At 37.5% G+C, this 20,081-nt stretch overlaps 1 protein-coding gene across 1 annotated transcript; it reads right to left on the bottom strand.

Moving 5' to 3' along the window:
* Window positions 1-3,281: 3,281 nt before the first annotated feature.
* Window positions 3,282-18,488, bottom strand: LOC108718735 (N-acetyllactosaminide beta-1,6-N-acetylglucosaminyl-transferase). The gene is made up of 3 exons (XM_018267127.2): window positions 17,119-18,488; window positions 12,119-12,208; window positions 3,282-3,689 (listed from the first exon to the last, which is right to left on the bottom strand). Exons 1-3 carry the CDS (start codon window positions 18,026-18,028, stop codon window positions 3,499-3,501), a joined length of 1,191 nt encoding a protein of 396 aa, XP_018122616.1. The 5' UTR covers window positions 18,029-18,488; the 3' UTR covers window positions 3,282-3,498.
* Between the last annotated feature and the right edge of the window lie 1,593 nt (window positions 18,489-20,081).

Here is a 20,081-nt window from a genome sequence, read left to right as displayed (position 1 = left end):
TGGATTCTTATCTTAATTATTTGTATCCTATTTCCTAAAATGCATGCACTACTGATTACTGTTTCTGTTTAATTTGCTTTAAACATTATAAAGAGGAGGTCCTTCCTGTACCTTGTGTTTTATCAAGTGTCAGAGAGTTGTCTTTTATGACTTTATTCATATTTGCTCAATATTTTTCAGATGTTTGAAAAGTAAGTGGATGGGTTTTTTTGCACTGCTTAGTGCTCTTGCCCCTCTGTCTGGGATCTACATAAATTACTTTTATATTCTTTAATGCAAAGTATCATGAAAAATGTAATATAAGCTTAGCATCACAGAAATTCGAAACTTTCTAAATATAATCAGTTATTACTTTTGTACCATTTCTGAAACCATCAAGTTAATCTTCACTTTCCCCCTCTACGCAGTCTGTCTCTCTATGTACATATTTGTGTCAGAGCTGGTTATTTTGAAAGACTGTTAGCTCTTAATACATTTTCTAGATAAAGAAAGGACACACTAATATATCTAACATAATTTAAATATTGACCTGTATGATTTCTCTAAACTGCAATTTGGTCTGGATCCAAGCCCCATAGGGGCAGATCCACAATTTGGGTCCATCAGCACAGTATGATATTGCTTGAAAGAGACCAAAAGTACAGTGTAGGGGCAATTTCACATGCCTGACCAAATTGTGTCCAATGTGTCAAACGTTGTGCAACTGTACTTGTACTTCTCCGTAAATTAGACACAATTGAGCTAAAAAAGTTTACATACAAATATAACTTGGAAAACATATGCATGAAGTTGGAGGTAGCTGCTAAGAAATAATTTTGGGGAAAGGATACACACACAAAGTACTGACTTTTGTTTGTGTAGTTGAGTGGCAGATATGGAGAGCTGGAGAGAGTGCAGAGACGTGCAACTAAATTGGTTAGAGGGACGGAAGACTTAAATTATGAGGGTAGACTGTCAAGGTTGGGGTTGTTTTCTCTGGAAAAAAGGCGCTTGCGAGGGGACATGATTACACTTTACAAGTACATTAGAGGACATTATAGACAAATGGCAGGGGACCTTTTTACCCATAAAGTGGATCACCGTACCAGAGGCCACCCCTTTAGACTAGAAGAAAAGAACTTTCATTTGAAGCAACGTAGAGGGTTCTTCACAGTCAGGACAGTGAGGTTGTGGAATGCACTGCCGGGTGATGTTGTGATGGCTGATTCAGTTAATGCCTTTAAGAATGGCTTGGATGATTTTTTGGACAGACATAATATTAAAGGCTATTGTGATACTAAACTCTATAGTTAATATAGGTATGGGTATATAGAATTTTAATTAAAAGTAGGGAGGGGTGTGTGTATGGATGCTGGGTTTTCATTTGGAGGGGTTGAACTTGATGGACTTTGTCTTTTTTCAACCCAATTTAACTATGTAACTATGTAACTATATTACCAGTAGCTCTCATAGCCTTTAAAGAGAACTAAAGCTTAAATACAGAAGTAGGCTAGAAATGCTACACATTATATACATTATATTTTGGGCTTCTGTACCAGCTTAAGACAGCTACAGCCTTTTAGCAGGGAAGATCTGTGCCTCCAAATATGCTCCAGTAGCTCCATATATTTTTGTTTGATGATTCACTGCACATGCTCTGTGCTGCTGTCACTTATTGAGCTTAGGGACCCACTCACAATATACAGTACATATAGAATATAAATATCACAATATAAGGCTGATTAATAATGAATACAGATAATTACTACATGACATCCTAGAAACCAGTGCAACTAGCATCAGAATTTATTAATCAGCCCTGTAGCATCAGCTTATATTACAGGCCAACCTTATTTGAGATGACCCCTAAGCTTAGCTTGGAGTTTAGCATGGAGTGGGGAAAACTGATTGACTTCATTTCTCACCTCACCATCAAAGTACTGCCTGCTGCTTTCAGTTCTGATGTGGTTGCCAGCTCACTTTACTATGATACTATGGGCTCTGTGAGAAACTCTTATAATGATGTCCCACCCTGGCCTGCTATAAAAAGCTACAAGGTGCCCCTGAGCTCAAGTGCCCATTACACTCCCTTCTACCTGATCCTCCTAGGGTCAGCTGTCACATGTTTTAATCTTCTTCAAGACCATAATGTTATATCATTAATGTCTGGTGCAAAAAACAAATATACACCAGGGCAACAAAAACCATGAACTTCAGAAAAGCTAATTTTAATGCCTTGAGGGCTGCTCTTCAGCAAATTGATTGGGACATTATGCTTTTAGGTAAAAACACAGAACAGAAATGGTTGTCATTTAAAATTATATTAAATCATTACTTTTCTCAATTTATTCCCATGAGGAGTAAATGTAGAAGCTCTAAGAATCATCCTGTGTGGCTTAATACAGAAGTAAAGAAGTTAATGGGAAAAAAGAGAAAGGCATTTAAAAACTACAAATCTGTAGGGACAGAAGCTACATTTAATGAATATAAACACTGTAATAAATGTTGTAAATCAGCAATCCAGAAGGCAAAGAAAGGAAATGAAGAGGGCATTGCAGTGGAGGCTAAGACTAACCCCAAGAAGTTTTTTAAATATATTAATAGTAAAAAGATGCAGGTTGAGAGTGTTGCTCCATTAAATAATGGTACCAGTATGGTTGTAACAGATACAGAAAAGGCAAATGTGCTAAATCAGTTCCTTTTCTTCAGTGTATACAATAGAGGAGTCAGAGTTCCCAGGCTCACTTCATAGCTGCACTGATGGCTCAGCTCAATCTAGTCAGTGGCTGACTCAGGATATGATCCATAAAGCTTTAATAAAAAATAATGTAAACAAGGCTCTAGGGCCTGATGGCAAACACCCCCAGGTTCTAAGAGAGCTTAGTTCAGTTTTAGACCAGCCCCTATTTCTGATTTTCTCAGATTCGCTATCATCTGGTATGGTGCCTATGGATTGGAGAAAAGCTGATGTTATTCCAATATTTAAAAAGGCATTAAGATCTCAGACTGGCAATTATAGGCCAGTTAGTTTGACATCGGTTGTGGCCAAATTATTTGAAGAAAAAATGGCAAAGACAATGGAAAAAGGGAAACTAGGGTAGAAAGTTACAGAATGGAAGACATTAATAATGTACTAAGAGATGGAAAGTATATAAAGGGCAATTGAAGAAAGATGAAAAAATGGAAGGGGAGAAGCAGAGAGAGGGGGGAAGAGTGGGAAATTAGCACAAAAGAGAAGATAAAAAGGGTTGAGAAACTACTCCAGGGGAAACAGAGGTGAGTAGTCAAGTTACATTTAATCACCCATAAAGACACCAGTAATACCTTCTCCATAGAAACTTGAGATAGTTGACAGAACTGATTACAGAGAAAACACGTTTATTCAGAAAGTAAACATTTTGCATAGAATTTGTATTGACAATAGTCCTGTTTCATGGTAAATTATTTGCTACCAAGATTTTTACTGCAGCAGCAAATGTGTTTGCCAAGTAGGCATTTATAATGTCCCTTGGATATTTGTTAAAAAGTCCAGTGAGGCTGCAAAGATATTTCTGCACAATTCATGGCCCTCTTTCGTAAATTCAGCTCTAAGCATTCAATTGTAGGAGGGTACGTCGCCAACTCAAATTTATTGGCAAACATGGATGATGAGTTCAGAAGCCACTGTAAGTCCCCGGTTCCGTAAATGCAAACTCCTCTAACATAATGACCTGGTGAAAAAAATAAAGAAAATAAGAATGAAAGTGATTGTATTACTGGTTAGGATGTCTTTGTGTAGATCAGACGTATATTATCTTTCAAGAAAGCCACTCTAGTAAAATATTATAATATAGTGCAATCTATTTAAGGATTTTTACAGAATAAAGAATAGCTATAAAATATTCATAAGAGTGCGCAATTAAAATTCGCAATGCAATAACAGTTTAAGGAACAATATTATACCGCAAGATGTGGATTTTTATTCTTATTTGTGCGAATTGTTTTTCTTCCTTTTGACTTTAATTACATTCCCCCCATATAGTATAAACTCACTTGGAATCATAGTCCGTGTCTCATATTAACACTGTTGCTCAACCACAGGTTATCTAAGTGTTAATGGACTACATTTGTAGCATTATAGGCCCACAAAATCAAATGGCTGATTCTAGGCCTGAGAATAAACACAGTCAGAGGATGAGCCACTTCAATGGCATCAGCCTTTCCCTGTGTCTGCACCTGGATCCATTATGCAAGCCGGATGATGGCACACGGAGTGGAGTTTGATGTGAAAACACATTTTGGTGCTCAAGTCACTCCATGTGCTATGCAATGCAATGGTCAGGGCGCAGGCGCAGGGAAAGGTAGGGGAGGATTCTCGGCCTGGGTTCATCCACGACAATTAGCCACATCTGGTATTAGCTATAGGGCTATATATGCTGGGGGCTGTAGTATAGAATTTTCTGGGCTGTATTCTTATAGGACCACTGAAACCAAAAATTTAAAACTTTCCAGTTATTCATCTATTTAGAATGATGTGGCAAATTTGTCTTTAGGTACAGCTCACAGGGTGTTCTGTTCTCCACGTTTTTATGCCCAAATACACTGCCCCTCTGTTACATTTGCATTTATGTTGTGTGCCTCCCATAAAGTGAAGCCAAGGACCACAAAGATCAGATAACAGTGAGCCTTTGGTGAAGAGCAATCTGGCATAGTGGCAAGAGAAAGAGCTAGAATAGCCATAGCTGTGAGTCTGAATATGGGTTACAAAAATGTACTTTTTTCATAAGTAGCTATGCTCTATTATATAAAGTATATGTAATATAAAGCATAAACACCACTATATTCCAACATCAGATAAGGGAACAGAGGATATCAGGTTTAAGTAAAGCGTTATGAAACCGTAGAACAACATTGTTCTTTCTTTATTGCTGCAATTGATTGGGACAATATGCCGTACAGTTTTGGTCTCCATCACTCAAACAGGACATTACTGTATTAGAGAGGGTACAGAGAAGGGCAACTAAGCTGGTAAAAGGTATTGAAGATCTTAGCTATGAGGAAAGACTGGCCAAATTGGGGATGTTCACACTGGAGAAGAGGCGCTTAAGTGAAGATATGATGACTATGTATAAATATATAAGGGGATCATATAATAATCTCTCTAATGATTTATTTACCAGTAGGTCTTTCCAACTGACACAAGGTCACCCATTCCGATTAGAAGAAAAGAGGTTTCTGTCTAAATATTCGAAAGGGTTTTTTTACAGTGAGAGCTTATGAAGATGTGGAATTCTCTCCCTGAATTAGTTGTACAGGCTGATACATTAGATAGCTTTAAGAAGGGGTTGGATGGCTTTTTAGCAAGTGAGCGAATACAGCTTTATGGAAGATAGCTCATAGTACAAGTTGATCCAGGGACTAGTCCGATTGCCATTTTTGAGGAGAAGGAATTTTTTCTCCCTCTGAGGCAAATTGGAGAGCCTTCAGATGGGTTTTTTTGCCTTCCTCTGGATCAACTGGCAGATAGGCAGGTTAAAAAAAAGTAAAAAGGTTGAATTGATGGACGTGTGTCTTTTTTCAACCTTACTTACTATGTTACTATGTTACATTGAGAAAGTTTCACCACTGAGGAGGAACAAAGATCTCTTCATATAAAACATTTTAATTTTCTTCTAGGTATTGTGGGTTTGTTGCTTCTTTGAATTAAATGCTTTTGGTTAACTACAGTAACTTTATAACGATTTTGTCAAAATTTAACATGAAATTCAACCGGACAAATAAATGTTTAACATTTATTGATGGATGTAAGTACACAGACTCTTCTGGAATGTTAAATATACAGATTTTTTATGTCATAGCAACTAAAGGGTATCTGCCAAAATACACAGAAAAATTGATTCATATTAAAAAGAGCATATTGTCTAAATAGTCTTGCAAACCAGACAATTTAACCATCATGGTGCACGCAGCAGTCAAAATGCCTGCATGGAATGCTTTCTAATTGAAAAGAATGCCAAATGTGCTACCTAGCAAGCATTTCAATGCATCTCCCACCTAATTTCACCTGCATCTGCCACTAACAGCAAGTTCACTATTCTTTGAATGGTTAGCAATGTTTGGCAATGTTTTGCGCTGCTCTCTTCACAAATATGTTACTTTTATTCTGTTGGATGCTGTAATTATTAAGAACTTTAATTATTATGTTTTCTTATTAATGTACCTACTTTTCAAAGTACTGCAACAGAAGCATATTTTAGACGGCAAGGCTAAAGAGAAAGCTGATCACAAATAACCATATATGTGGCACCTTCAAATTGGGAATATATGTCATTTTACTCCAAACTAATAAAAACAAAAGCTTTGTTATGAAACATCTAAAAAAATTTAATTTGCATACTATAGCATCTTATTTCTCACAAGTTCTTAGGTACTAATATAAAACACAATAAATATGAATGCCAGCGGTCTAATTGTACAGTTTAATGTGCATTATGCATATAATTACTAAAGTATGTGGCATGTAGAGACCCCAGAAAGAAAATAATGAATATGACTTTTATTTGCTGACATGCCAACAACTGCAAACAAAGTACGTTGCCTGTATTTTTCTGTTTTGTGAGAGCCTGTAAGGATAAGATAACTCCAGGTAACTATATATTTTTAAAAGTACACATTCTGACTTAAAATGAGAATATATTTCTGCTCCCAACTAACAGCCTTCAAATTGTTACTTTTATCATTATCATTATCATATGTATGAAATTTTTAGAAAATTGCCTCAAAGCTTACACCTTGCAGCATATTACCTGCCACGTGTTTTATGGTACATGGTAAAGTATTACAAAATTATATAGCTAGTGATGGGCGACTTTGTCGAGAAAATCATACACGTGCCTATTTTGTCCAAATGCATTAAAGTCAATGGGCGTCCGAATAATTTTAATGCTTAATTTTAATGAGCAGGACTATTCTGACGCGCGGCCAAATTCTTTTGACACAACGGAATTTTCACCTCAGTTTCAAAAATTAATTAGATGACGCCGAAACGTGGAAATTCCTAGCGAATTTACCGTATTCGCCCATCACTAGATATGGCATGTAGAGTGCCATATGTAGATGAAGACATCCAGAACAAATCAGAATGCAATAAATTTTATAAAAAATGGAAGTGATTAAAAAAAATCACTAAATGAGATTGGTGGTCAGAATCCCAGTCTTTTTACAGGCAAAAACAGCCATGCAGAATTAAAATACAATATGATTGCTTAATAAAAGCAAAAAAACCTATCATAAGTTAAACGTATGGCCAGGATTTAACTATAATTATTAATTTTGTTCCATTCAATGGTGACTACTACTTGCCAGCAAAAACTGACAATTGTTTATTTGAACACTGTATTTGGTACAACATTAACCCAGCAACAAGTCACCAGGTAGCTATTGAAATTAGCCTTACAAACCCTGCAATACTAGCCAAATATGAGTGCAGTTATGGAACCTGTTATCCAGAATGTTTGGGACCTTCATACATTAAGGGGGTTATTTATCAAAGGTTGAATTTTAGAGCTTTGTGAGCTTTTTTAGACCTTGAATGAACTCGAAGGAACTCGCAACTCGAATGGTTTCTAATTTAAGAAAAAACTTGAATGTAAAAAACACGAATCCTAGAACTGATTGAGTTTTCGGTGAAAAAAAACCTCGAACCACTCGAATTGAGTTTTTGACCGAAACCTACCAAAAGAAAACTTCAGCATCATGAAGGCTTCAAGCATCTTCAAATGGTTCAAGGGACCTCTGCCTTTTAGCTGGAGTATTTTCTGATTCACGCTATTTCCAGCTGTATCATCAGATATACAGGTAGAAACAATAGAATTATACCTGTACCTGACTATACAGCAGTAACAGTGAGCGATGTTCGAGTGCCTTCAAAGATGCCCAATCGAAAAGCAGACCGATATCCAAATCTTCGGCCAATATCAGTTGTCTCATCTCCCGCCATACACGCTCCGAATATTGTACGAAAAATAGTTTCATACTATATTATCAGTGGGTCTACGGCTAGCTTTAGAGGTTTCTGAATTTTTTTCCTGTAATTACCTGAAAAACTCAAATTTTTAGATCTTTTCGAAATATTTGTATTTCTTTCTGCGCTTTTTTTCCGTTCATAGTTTTTATATTCAGATCTTTTATTAACTTTCTTAGTATAGTGATTTTAGAGAATTGGGGGGGTTATTTATTTAAGTCTGAATTTATCTTAATATTTTCTGATAAAAACTCCAAACAAATCCGCACAAGTTTTTTCGGCTTATTTATCAATACACTCTCCCGAAAAATTTCTTTGCTGGAAAAAAATCAAGAAAAATCGTGAAAAATATGAATTTCTAAAAAAAAATTTCCACCCGATTTTTTTGGATTATTGCACGAAACCCATCGCAGATCAAAAAATCTTTTGGACTTCTCCCGTTGACTTATATGCAACCTCAGAAGGGTGAGAGAGCAGATTTTCGGATTCTGACTTTTTCCATCCTCGGGTTATAATAAATTCCAAAAAAAATTAGATTTTTTTTTTTCACTAAACATTTGGAATTTTTACTATAAAACACAAAATTATTGGGTTTTTGGCATTCAGAGTTTAGTAAATAACCCCCATAGAGTTTAATCATGGATTGAAAAAGCACCAACATCACTAAAAATTGACCTTTAATAAATGAGCCTCTAATTCTTGTAGTGGAATTACTATTTATGGGATCCATAAATCCATAGCATCGGCAGAAAATTTTCCAGGGGAGGGCATGTAAGCCATTATCACAGAGAGTAGCATGTCAATGAAGACTAACCTATTCATGACAATGAAGTAGATAACCTAATTAAGCATGATATGATAATATCAAAAACACAGCTCTCGAGACTCCAAAAGACATCCTGAATACTTACTGCACATGTGCAGTCAGATTTTAAAGAGAACCTGCAGAAAAAATATCAGGAGAATGCTTAAAATTTAGGAGAACGCGGTAGGGAGAGGGCCAAAATTGGGTAACAGCTCTGCAGTTATCAGGAACACACTTGTGATGTCGACCCTCACCTGACCCACCTGTCTCTGGTGTCATGAAAGAAGGCAGAACAGGCACATGCCTATACTTAGAGGCTGCCGGAGGAGGAAACACCACTATATTCCAACAACAGATAAGGGAACAGAGGATATCAGGTTTAAGTAAAGCGTTATGAAACAGCAGAACAACATTGTTCTTTCTTTATTGCTGCAATGTAGATTCTTGAGAAATCCTAATAAATCTGAATAAAAGCACAACTAGCACTACAAATCATTGTACTTATAAAACAACAATGCACCTCTGTTGTGGAGAGCTGGTATAAAGCCAACTGAATACAGATTTATGTACAACCCATTAGATTTCTGGAGAGGGCAAACTGTGGCACAATGTGTATATGCAAAAGTTACCTTCCATGCAGCTAAAAGTTATACCTGTACATGGAGACCTATTTATCAAAGTCAAATTTTCATGCTTTTTAGAGGTTTTTGAAACCATAACTCATCTGACTTTTTCTAAAACCATGAATGTCAGGAAATTTATGAAAAAATCTGAACAGAAAAAGCATGAACGGCAAAAGCAGAAGCAAAAATTGCAACTTTTTAGAGTTGTCGAACAATAACTGACTTTTCCATACTGTGGCACAAAAATCAGCTTCAAAACAAACCAAAAAAACTCTACAATCATGAATCAAAGAAAGATCTTCGAGTTGTAAAGGGACATCTACCATTGACTTCTACATGTTTTCAACATGTTTTCGTATCCGGGATTGTTGCAGTTTTGTTGCATAATAAATCCTGAAAAAGTCACACGTTTTTTCCCAAGACTTTTTTCCATTTTTGGCATCAAAAAGCCCAGTCTGAAAAAGTAGCATCTTAATAAATCAGCCCCATAGACATGCCCCCAATATAGCAGCAAGTTATGAAACATGGTTCAGGCAAAAGTACCCTGCAGGTTATATCCTAATACTTTCATTGCACAGATAAAGGTGCTACATATAGTTTTCATGCTCTTCACCTCTCTTGACATGATATTCTTCAACTTTAACTAAGAATGTAGAATAGGGAAGTACAAAAGGGCATATTTCTCAAAGGGTGAAATTATACCTTCCACAAATTGTGGAAAATTCTGATGCTTTGATGTCCCTGAATACAGTGAAATTGGCAGCTACACCTGGACATAGTCATAAACTCAAGAGGCCTATCTAGTTTAAAACTAATATTTGGGTCACCAAGATGATTCACCTACAGTCTGATGGTAAGCACTGTTGCCTTGCAGCACTGGGGTGCTTGTTTTGAAACTGCCCATAGTTGTTGACATGTTGTTGAAATAATAAGCTTTGCAGCACAAACCTGCATTTATGTTACTGTATTCACAACATTATTATTATGCTAATATGGTTTCTTTTGGGACAAAAACAATCATATAGACATTGCTATTCCATCTGTAATTGATATTGACCGTAAGCTCCCTGGGCTATGGATCTGCTGTATAATCTCAGAAAAGCACAGTAGAATATATTGGCACTATATTAAAGTAATACTGACACTAAAACTATCCTTCAAAATATTAATTTAAATCAAAAGTTACCGATTGGTCATGTTGATTGTTTTTTGCTGCTAGGTCTGCTTTTGTAAATAAATGTTACCTGAAGTTCCTAAACCTGACTATCCCTTCTCCACTAGTGATGGGCAAATTTATTCGCCAGGCACAATTCGCAGCGAATTCCAGCGATTTGCCGCCAGGGAATAAATTTGTGAAACCGCAGCAATTTTGCCAAAAACTGACGCCGCCGTCCAAAAAAAAACGGACGGCGGCATTAAAAACGGACGCCGGCGTAAAAATCAAGACGCTGGCGACGTCTTTCACCATTTCGTGGGAAATTTGTGAATTTTTCGGCTAAACGCCCCAAATTCGCCCATCACTATTCTCCACCTGTCAGTTAAAGTTTCTAACGCTAACTTACTACTGCTGCACACACAAATATCGCACCCCCTCATAGAGGAACATGGAGGATCAGATAGGTAATTGAAAAACACTGGGCAAATAGTTTTATGGCAAAATTTTAAAAAGCATGATAATATACAGTAGGTATCTCTTTAAGAATAATACTTCATACACACTAGAGACAATTTCATCAGTACTTGGTAAGAATATACAAACTACATGTAGATAGTATAAGGCAAAAACTGATTTTGAAGCTAAAGTGACATTTCACTTCCTAAATCATTTGATCACAAAGAAAACAAATTACCAGTCCATCGAGAAGCCCCCTTGTACCATAAGTTGCTCTGTAGCTCACAGCATAAGAAGCGGCAGCTTTGACAAGGACAAGGGTTTTGTTTATACAGAGGGCTTCACTGTGGATTGCTGTGGTTTTAATTGTATCAGTACAAGACAGAAAGTAGAATGTGACTTTAGTTTCTTTTTCAGATTTTGCCCTGTTTAGTGCAAGAAATAACAAAAAACATACATATTTCCTAAGTAAAACAATAGGAAAGAGGTATGTCGTACACAATCCCTATTCATTGAACTAATCTTTGAAAGTGGGGCGGTATAGTGCCTCTTTAAAAATACAATCCTTATATTGCTGACCTACAGCTACCAGCATGCTATAAACATTTATAGTACTGGGATTTGTAGTTCTGCAATATTTGAGCATGGTTGAGCAATGGTGTTTATGATCCACATGGAGTTACTGTATACCGTAAAATAATGCCATAGTAAGTATGTAATTCCACATAAGTAATTCCACAGCAGTTTTGTTTTGTATATCACACCCTTTTAAACTGTTTGTTAAAAAAAATTCTAGATATTAAGAAAAATTTCCATTTTCCAGCTGGGTGGAGTTTTGGGGGTTTCAAACCTTTTTTAATTTTATTAAAACAGTTTATTGTTGGAATGATGATAATGTTATATTACATTCAGACCTAAACAAGCACTCAGACTAAACAGAGTTAAAATGTACTTTATTTTAGAAAGGCAATCAAAATATAATATTACTTCGCAGAACTGAATTCTCTGCATCTTGTTATGCTCAAGGTATCATGTGTCCTCCTATATTGTTTTCCATCAAAAAAAAAAAATACCTCAAACGAATGCGTGCATATTACCGTGGCAACCATCGTGAGTCTTGTCATCGCTCCATTTTATTGCCTTAAGGTCACCTTCCCATTTTGCATTTGGCACAGAACCTGGAAAATCTTTTTGGATAAAGAAAGATTTTATGTAAAGAATGTTAATAATTGAATAGATACTGAAGATATTGTTTAGTGACACGGTCCAAGTTTCTCTATATAAGATCATATTAAATATACTGTATAAAATATATAATTATTATTATTATTATTATTAAATTCCCTAAGTGATAAACAAGAACTTCTTTGTTATGGGGTTCACTCTTTTCTTTTACGAACAAAAGTTTCTATTTGTTGCCTAGAGACATTCTGTTATTTAATTTACCTTTTATTAATGGTAAGTTAAATTACTGAATTCTGCTATTGTAACCCTTTGATAGCTGTATTAACTTTATCCAGATGAGCTCAGATACAACCCCTGTGCACAGGGCCACCATCATAATGTGGCCCATACGGCAACATTTTCTGGGCCCCCTGAACCCCACGCCACAGTAAAAAAGCTGCGCAGACATGGGCACATGAATGCTAAAAACTCATTGGTTTGCAGTGTTCCCCTCTTATAAGTTAAACAACCCATTGGTGGCCAGGGCCCCCCATGTGCTCCCTCCACCTTGTCTCTGTGCCACATGCTCTGTGCTTTAGCCCTTGAGCAGAGGCATATTTTGGTCCAGTGCTGCCCCAGCACCAGACCTTGGTGGGTGCTTGTATATTTAAATACAATCCTGCACTCGAGAAGAAAAAGATAGCAGGGCATGTTACTATTAACACAGCGATTCGAACAGGGTCGAACTGGGCAGACGAGACACCAGGAAAAAGCCCAGTGGGTCCCACTGGCCCAGACCCACTCCCTGCCTGAACCTTTCACCGCTGCCCTCAAACTCCCTCTCCTGCCGATGGCGAAAGAAAAAAGGTATGCATGTCCGAGAGGGGGGCAGTCTAGAGGGGGTTGTGGCAGGGGGGCCAGATGGGGCTTATAGGCAGGGGCGTCGTAGTGGGCCCCTGAGACAGCAGCCCCAGTGGGCCCCAGGTCCTCCAGTCCGACCCTGTATTCGAACAGTTATTGAATGCCGGAAAATACCAACTGGCTATTGTGTAGGGGAAGGTGGCAATCAGGAAGTGAAAAACCAACAAGACAGGACATATAAGGGCATATTAAAAAAAATCCTATGTGTTCTCTCCAAAGCAATTCCTAAACTTGATGAAAGATGAAAAGAATTAGAATTTGAATAATAAATAGTCCCTTTCAGTGGTACACGGTCATTTTACTGTTAAATTTTAGTGCTCCTTTATAACTTGTACCTACTGCCAATGTGCTCAAGAGGACCCCTGCGAGTGCCATCCCACTGGTGAGTTTTCATTATAGCTGGCAGGAAGGTAGGGGAAGGCAGTTCGGTGAGATTGACGCCCCAAGAAGAGGCGATTTGTCGCCGGGGTGACTAATCTCCACGAATCTGCCCGTGTGTCCTTACCAGAAGCTTCTCCAAGCTGCCTCAGAAAACTCTCTTCCGGTCTCCCAGAGAGCAATTAGACCAATTTCTGGATCATCTTTGTGCTAGCCCTGTATTAACCTAGGTGTTTTTTATCACTTTCCAAAAAGTAATTCAGCATCTCCTTATCTAATTTTATCTAATGTATCTTCCAGTACAAATGATTCAGGGAGAGAATTTCACAGTTTAGTTAATTACTCAATGCACACTTCTTTAGAAGTGAAAGAATCAAGGAAGCAAATGGTATGTTAACATGTGATGCTCTTTATATAGTAAAGTAACAAACAAGAGTTTCACTATACAATGCATAGTATTCATACCACAATTAACCTCAATCCAGACGTCTGATTTATTCTGATTTTTTTTTTGTCGTATTTGCTTTGGTTTGTCAAGGTCTTGGGTTTCATTTTGTGAGGTTGAACTTGATGGACTTTGATCTTTTTTCAACCCAATTTAACTATGTGAAGCTATTTTAATAAACTTGGATATACTGTGTAGAGCCTAGTAAACATTATTTTAGCATGAGTCCTCTAGTGACCAAACAGAGGTATAGCATATAACTTTAAAAATGTCCCAAAGCATGCTTGTAAGTTAAAAAATAAGTTTATTACATCTTATAAAACATCAAAAAATCCCCTTATGGCGCCTAACGCGTTTCATAGTCATAGGCAGTCATAGAGATTGCCTATGACTAAGAGCTAGGTAAGCATGAAACGCGTTAGGCACCATAAGGGGATTTTGATGTTTAATAAGATGTAATAAACTTGTTTTTTAACTTAAAAGCATGCTTTGGGACATTTTTAAAGTTATACAATTTAACTATGAGACTATAAACAAAACAGTCCACTGGAGAGCAAAGTAGTGAAAAAATAGTTTTTTTGTTTTTATTGAATTTTTTTCTGTAAATTGTACCGAAGGAAGGAACTGCTTGGTCCGAAACATTTAGGGGCAAATTCGCTAAGATGCGAAGTTGCGCCAGGCGCAACTTCGCCGCACTTCGCCGCACTTCGCCAGGCGTAGTTTCGCCAGCGGTTCACAAATTCACTAAAATCCGAAGTTGCGCACAGGGGTAGCGTAAGGTTGCGGAGTTGCGCTAGCGTTGTTTCGCTATATAAAGCGAAGTTGCGCTAGCGAAGGCTAATTTGCATACGGCGCGAAATTCAAATTTCAATGGAGGAACACGTATCTGCACTACAAATGCCTAGAAAACCTTCAAATCTGCAAATAAAAATTTTATTTTGCCCTACACATGTGCCCACTGTCTAGGTAAGTTGCCATGAGTCAGGAAATGTAGGGGGGAGGAAGAGGAGCCCCAAAAAATTTTCGATCTTTTTCAGCCTATCACCCGTCATGTAGAAAACACGCCAGCGGTTTTTGGGACTTAGAAAAAATGTTGACTTTTTTTTAAACAATCCCTATCTACTCTATTGCGCTTGGCCAGGTCTGAGGTGGAGAAGGAAGTCTAGCGTAAAAGGTAGCGTTCGCTACACTGCGCAAGTTAGTGAATTTGCATAGTTTCGTCGCTAGCGAAGATTCGCCTAGCGTAAGGTTGCGAAGTAACACTAGCGAAACTACGCCAGCGTTCGTTAGTGAATTTGCGCAGTAGCGAAAATGGCCATCGCTAGCAAATTAACGCTAGCGTTCGGCGCTTCGCGCTTTAGGGAATTTGCCCCTTAGTGCTATGCATCTCAAATAAAAACAAAAAAATATTTTTTCACGACTTTGCTCTCCAGTGGATCGTTTTGTTTATATTGAAGTAGAATTGGCAAAGCTACTACACTGTCTGCGGAGCTGAACTAACACACACACGATCCAGGGACTTTTTCTATTAGGCTATGTAACTATATGTAACTATGTACAGTCAATTGTTTGTATGTATACTATGCATTGTATTGTTTATTTTCGTAACTATATACATACAATTTGCTTCCTTGACTCTCATTTCTAAACAGGTGTGCATTAACTAATTAACTATGTTGTAATCATAGTCTGTTTGCCCCTATGAGGGCTGTGGGAAACTGATTCTCATTTGCACCTATTTATTTGCTAATATTTGGTATTTATATAAGTGGTGTCAGTGTCCTCCAAAGATATATTGTTTGTAGAGAATTCTACAGTTCACAGCTCTCGATGTAACTACTCATTTTTGCACCTTAGGGTGAAACCATCTATTAATCTCAGTGGATGCCCTGGCTCTGAGAGTGGATAAAGAAGCAGAGAGTTTATATAAATATACATGTGCGGGTCTATGCCAGTCTGTGCATTAATAAATTGAAATGCCCAAGCTCAGCTGTGGATAGTTATAGTTTGAATATTTGATGCACTGGACCCAGAGAGCTGGGAAAAATTGTCCATCTAAAGCAGGGGCCCTCAACCTTTTTCACCGGTGAGTAACATATAGATTTAAAAAGAGTTTAGGAGCAACACAAGCATGAAAAATGTTCCTGGGTGGTGCCAAATAAGGGTTGTAATTGACTATTGGTAGCCCCTATGTGGATTGGAAGCCTACAGGAGACTCTGTTTGGCAGTACACCTTGGTATTTATGCAACCAAAACTTTCCTCCAAGCCTGGAATTCAAAAATAAGCACCTGCTCTGAAGCCACTGAGAGTAACAAATAAGGGGTTGGGGAGCAACACGTGGCTCATGAGCTACTGGTTGGGGATCACTGATCTAAAGGATATTCACAAACATCCTTGCACCACTGTGTGACATGCACTACTCTGCAAGTATGCTGGAAATCAAGTACATTATTCTGCATTGTTATAAACAAATGTTGCATCGTGCAAGGTATCAGACTGGGGTGTCCATGGCCAACCAGGGCAACCACCTCAGAGGCTTCCCACTCAAGCTCTTCCACAGGGCTAACCCCATGCCAACCCACCCTATGTATGCACACATGCATGCCCCCATATTGTGGGTGGGGTTGGCAGCGCCAACAGGTACCAGCCAGTAGCGAACCTTCATTGGCAGGGCCCACTGTCTTTTATCCCAGTATCCCACTGGCCCAGTCAGACCCCGATTATGCAACTTGTACTTTGCATTTGCAATTTGGATTAAATCTTCCATCATGCTTTAACCCTTGATAATAGGTTGAAATAAGATAGAAGTTGGAGTCCAGCAACATTTGAACGGTGTCCCTTAAAAACACACATAACACATCCATGTGAAAAGAGGATTTTTCTTTGTCATCTTTAATTTGCTTATTGGAGATGCTTTTCTATTTTTATCCAGTCTCATATATAGTTTGCAACAGGGGCGTAACTATAGAGGAAGCAGACCCTGCGGTTGCAGGGGGGCCCAGGAGTGTAAGGGGCCCAGTGAGACCCTAATTAATTAGCAATTTTAATATATCTTGGTAAAATAGGCTATGGGGCCCAGTAACAACTAGTTACGCCACTGGTTTGCAAATACTGCTACTATATAAACAACATATTTGTTTTTGTTTTTCCTGCAAAGCTTACTTATCCTTTAATAGTTTTACAAATACCTGGAATTCTGTTCAGTGTCACCCAGTAATGCTCATCAGGGCTGTAAGTGTCCTTGGACCACAGTAACAGGTCAATGGCTCTCTGATCTTCTAGAATAAACTGTACAAATTCCCTTGTGAGCGCAACATAGGCAGAACCAAAGTAAATTGTAATATTGTGAGGAGGGGGAGGCTTTACGACATTTGTTCTTATTACCCGTGAATTGACTATATCCTCCCGATGAACATATCTGGTCCTTGGTATTGCATGGGCAGGTGGTAATACCCCGGGGGTTATATTTTTCCCTTTAAATGGTTTAATATGATGTATTATTTCCTTGTTTGTCTTTAAAGGGAAATCTTGCCCGCACAAATTGATGACATATTTCCACTGCACATCTGATGCCACAAGATCTTTCATGCAATTCAGATCAGCCTGTAGTCTGGATATTCCACCATACACCACCGGTTCCATTCTTGAAGCAAGAAACGCGTTGGGGAAACATTGTACTAAACTGTCCACAGCCTGCATGAAATCAGCAGTCGCCTTCTCGTCAACATGGATACAGTATATATTTTGGGGCATGTAGACAGCTCTGAACAGTCTCTCGAATGTATCAAATTCCTTGTGCACTGTTATTATATAGGCTAACGGAAAAGCAGCCTCTTCTTCTGAGAGAGGTTTTGTAATGTATTTATTTCTTATTAAATAGTCCTTGCAATAACTGCTGTCAGAGTATGTTTCAGCTAAAGGATTCCAAAAGAAAGATTTTTTGGTTCTGATCAATGCCTGACAGGTTTCTTCCAATAGAGATATTTGCTGGGAAAATACCAGTGATCTTTTAACCTGAGATTGGCTGAGAAAGGTGTTCAGCAGTATAACTATTCCCAGTGCAAAAAATATTAAAAAGAGCCGTTTCGTACAAATCATTCTATCACAGAAATACAGGTTATTCCAAAAGCTTTGCCAGAGTATTCACCTCTTTGTAGTGTGCCCAACTTGTTACAGATATTTCTATTTCTGTACTCACCCAAAGGAATGCTTTGTCCTGGGGGAAAATCACAGTCTCCTCCTGTATTACACTTGGTTCCGAATACGGATATTAAAAACAAATCAAACAACACAGGTAGGGAGAAAAATAATTGCGTTGATAATTTTACTGATAGGAGTCTTCTCAAAGCTTGTATATTTCTTATATATCTTCACAAAGAGTATAAATATATATCCTTTTTCTTTTCAAGTGTTGCCCGAATGAAATGAGAAATGTTTTTCCAACTCGTCCAATTCTTTTAGAAATTGGTGCACACAGTAACATCTTTCTGTTTTGTGTGCTCTTATAGATTAGCTTTCTCTGCTTGTTCACTTTCTTATCAGTAATGAACTCCAGTGACTGTGCTCTATGGCTGTGCACAATGAAACTGACAATTGTCGCTCATTATCCCTGACAAAAATGTGTGTCATACTGGTGAACAGGAAAAAAAGCATCTGTATTCCAGGGGAACAAAGGAAAATCTGCTGTCACTGCTGTTACAAGGGATATATACCTACATAGCAGTCTTTTATAATGTTATATGAGTCCTTCTAAATGTACACCTTGTTTCAACTCAAATTAATGTGTAAAATATATTACAGGGGTTGTTCACCTTTGTGTTAACTTAGTATACCATAGAGAGGGATATTCTGAGACAATTTGCAAAGGGTTTTCATTTGGTATTATTTGTGTTTTTTGAGTTATTTTATTCAGCTCTCCAGTTTGCAATTTCAGCAATCTGGTTGCTAGGGTCCAAATTACTCTAGCAACCATGCATTGGTTTGAATAAGAGACTGGAATATGAATGAGAGGACCTGAACAGAACTGTAACTTTACAAAGCATTTGTTTTTAGATGGGGTCAGTGCCCCCCATTTGAAAGCTAGAAAGAGTCAGAAGAAAATAAGCAAATAATTAAAAAAAAACTATAAAAAATAAATAATGAAGACCAGTTGAAAAGTTGCTTAGAATGAACCATTCTATATCATACTAAAAATGTACTTAAAGTAAATAAAAACATCCTCTAGACAGGAGCCCACCCTAAAAACAAATGTGGCATGCCCCTCAAATGGTTGAAATTTTTTTTTAAAACAACAGTGTTTTATAGTTACAACTTTTAAAGCCAATTCATAAAATATGAAAAAGCGCCAACATTTTTTTTTTTAAATTTTTATGACTCTTCGGCATACAGGATATGATGTCACTGACATAAGATTGAGGAGGATGTAGCTTCATCTTATCAGTTCGCCAGGTCTAAGTTGCGAAGGAAACTCTGCCGAAAGGGGTAACATTATGGAAAATTCGCACTTTGGTGAATTTTGGGTGTTATGTTGCCCTCATGTGACTTTTGGTACTTGGTACTTGCTGTGTTTTTGCCTGCCTAAAAATGCTGAAATCCCTTTCTTCCATATCCATCGTTTTCAGTGGGAAATACATAAAGGCTCCAACACTGCTTTAAAGTGCTGATGTGCCATCTTGTTAAATATTGTATTTGATTTTGTTGAAATCATATTTACATTAGCTAATGAGGAGAGCACAATTTTTGTGCTTTAAATTAACTTTTACTATGACCTAGACAGTAATATTTTCCGAGACAATTTGCAACTGGACTTAAAGTTTTAGTATTATTCTACTTTTTGTTCAGAAACTGTCCAATTATGAATTTCAGTAACTATCTGGTTTCTGGGGTCTAGTTTACCATAGTAACCAGGCAGTGGTTTGAATAAGAACCTTGAATATGAATGTAGAAAGATAAATAAAAATATGCATCAATAACAATAAAAGTGTAGCCTTGCAGATGAAATAAATGCAGAAGTGTATAAATTGCAAATAGGATTTCATTCTCAAGCAAATTTCCGGAGAAACTTTGTCTCCACCTGTTCAGGAAACTCATTGTTAAAGGTCTTGTTTCCTTTGCTGTAATATTTAAACACCCAGCAAAAATTGTTAGGAAA

Source organism: Xenopus laevis, chromosome 6L, assembly GCF_017654675.1.
Source record: "Xenopus laevis strain J_2021 chromosome 6L, Xenopus_laevis_v10.1, whole genome shotgun sequence".
Lineage (NCBI taxonomy): Eukaryota > Metazoa > Chordata > Amphibia > Anura > Pipidae > Xenopus > Xenopus laevis.
This window is presented reverse-complemented; position numbering and strand designations above follow the sequence as displayed.

Excerpts from the sequence above, each read along its gene's own strand:
- LOC108718735 (XM_018267127.2), bottom strand. The coding sequence starts at position 18,028 with ATGATTTGTACGAAACGGCTCTTTTTAATATTTTTTGCACTGGGAATA. Across the intron at positions 12,209-17,118 it reads GACACTGAACAGAATTCCAG|ATTTTCCAGGTTCTGTGCCA; the intron begins GTATTTGTAAAA and ends TTATCCAAAAAG. Across the intron at positions 3,690-12,118 it reads GACTCACGATGGTTGCCACG|GTCATTATGTTAGAGGAGTT; the intron begins GTAATATGCACG and ends TTTTTTCACCAG.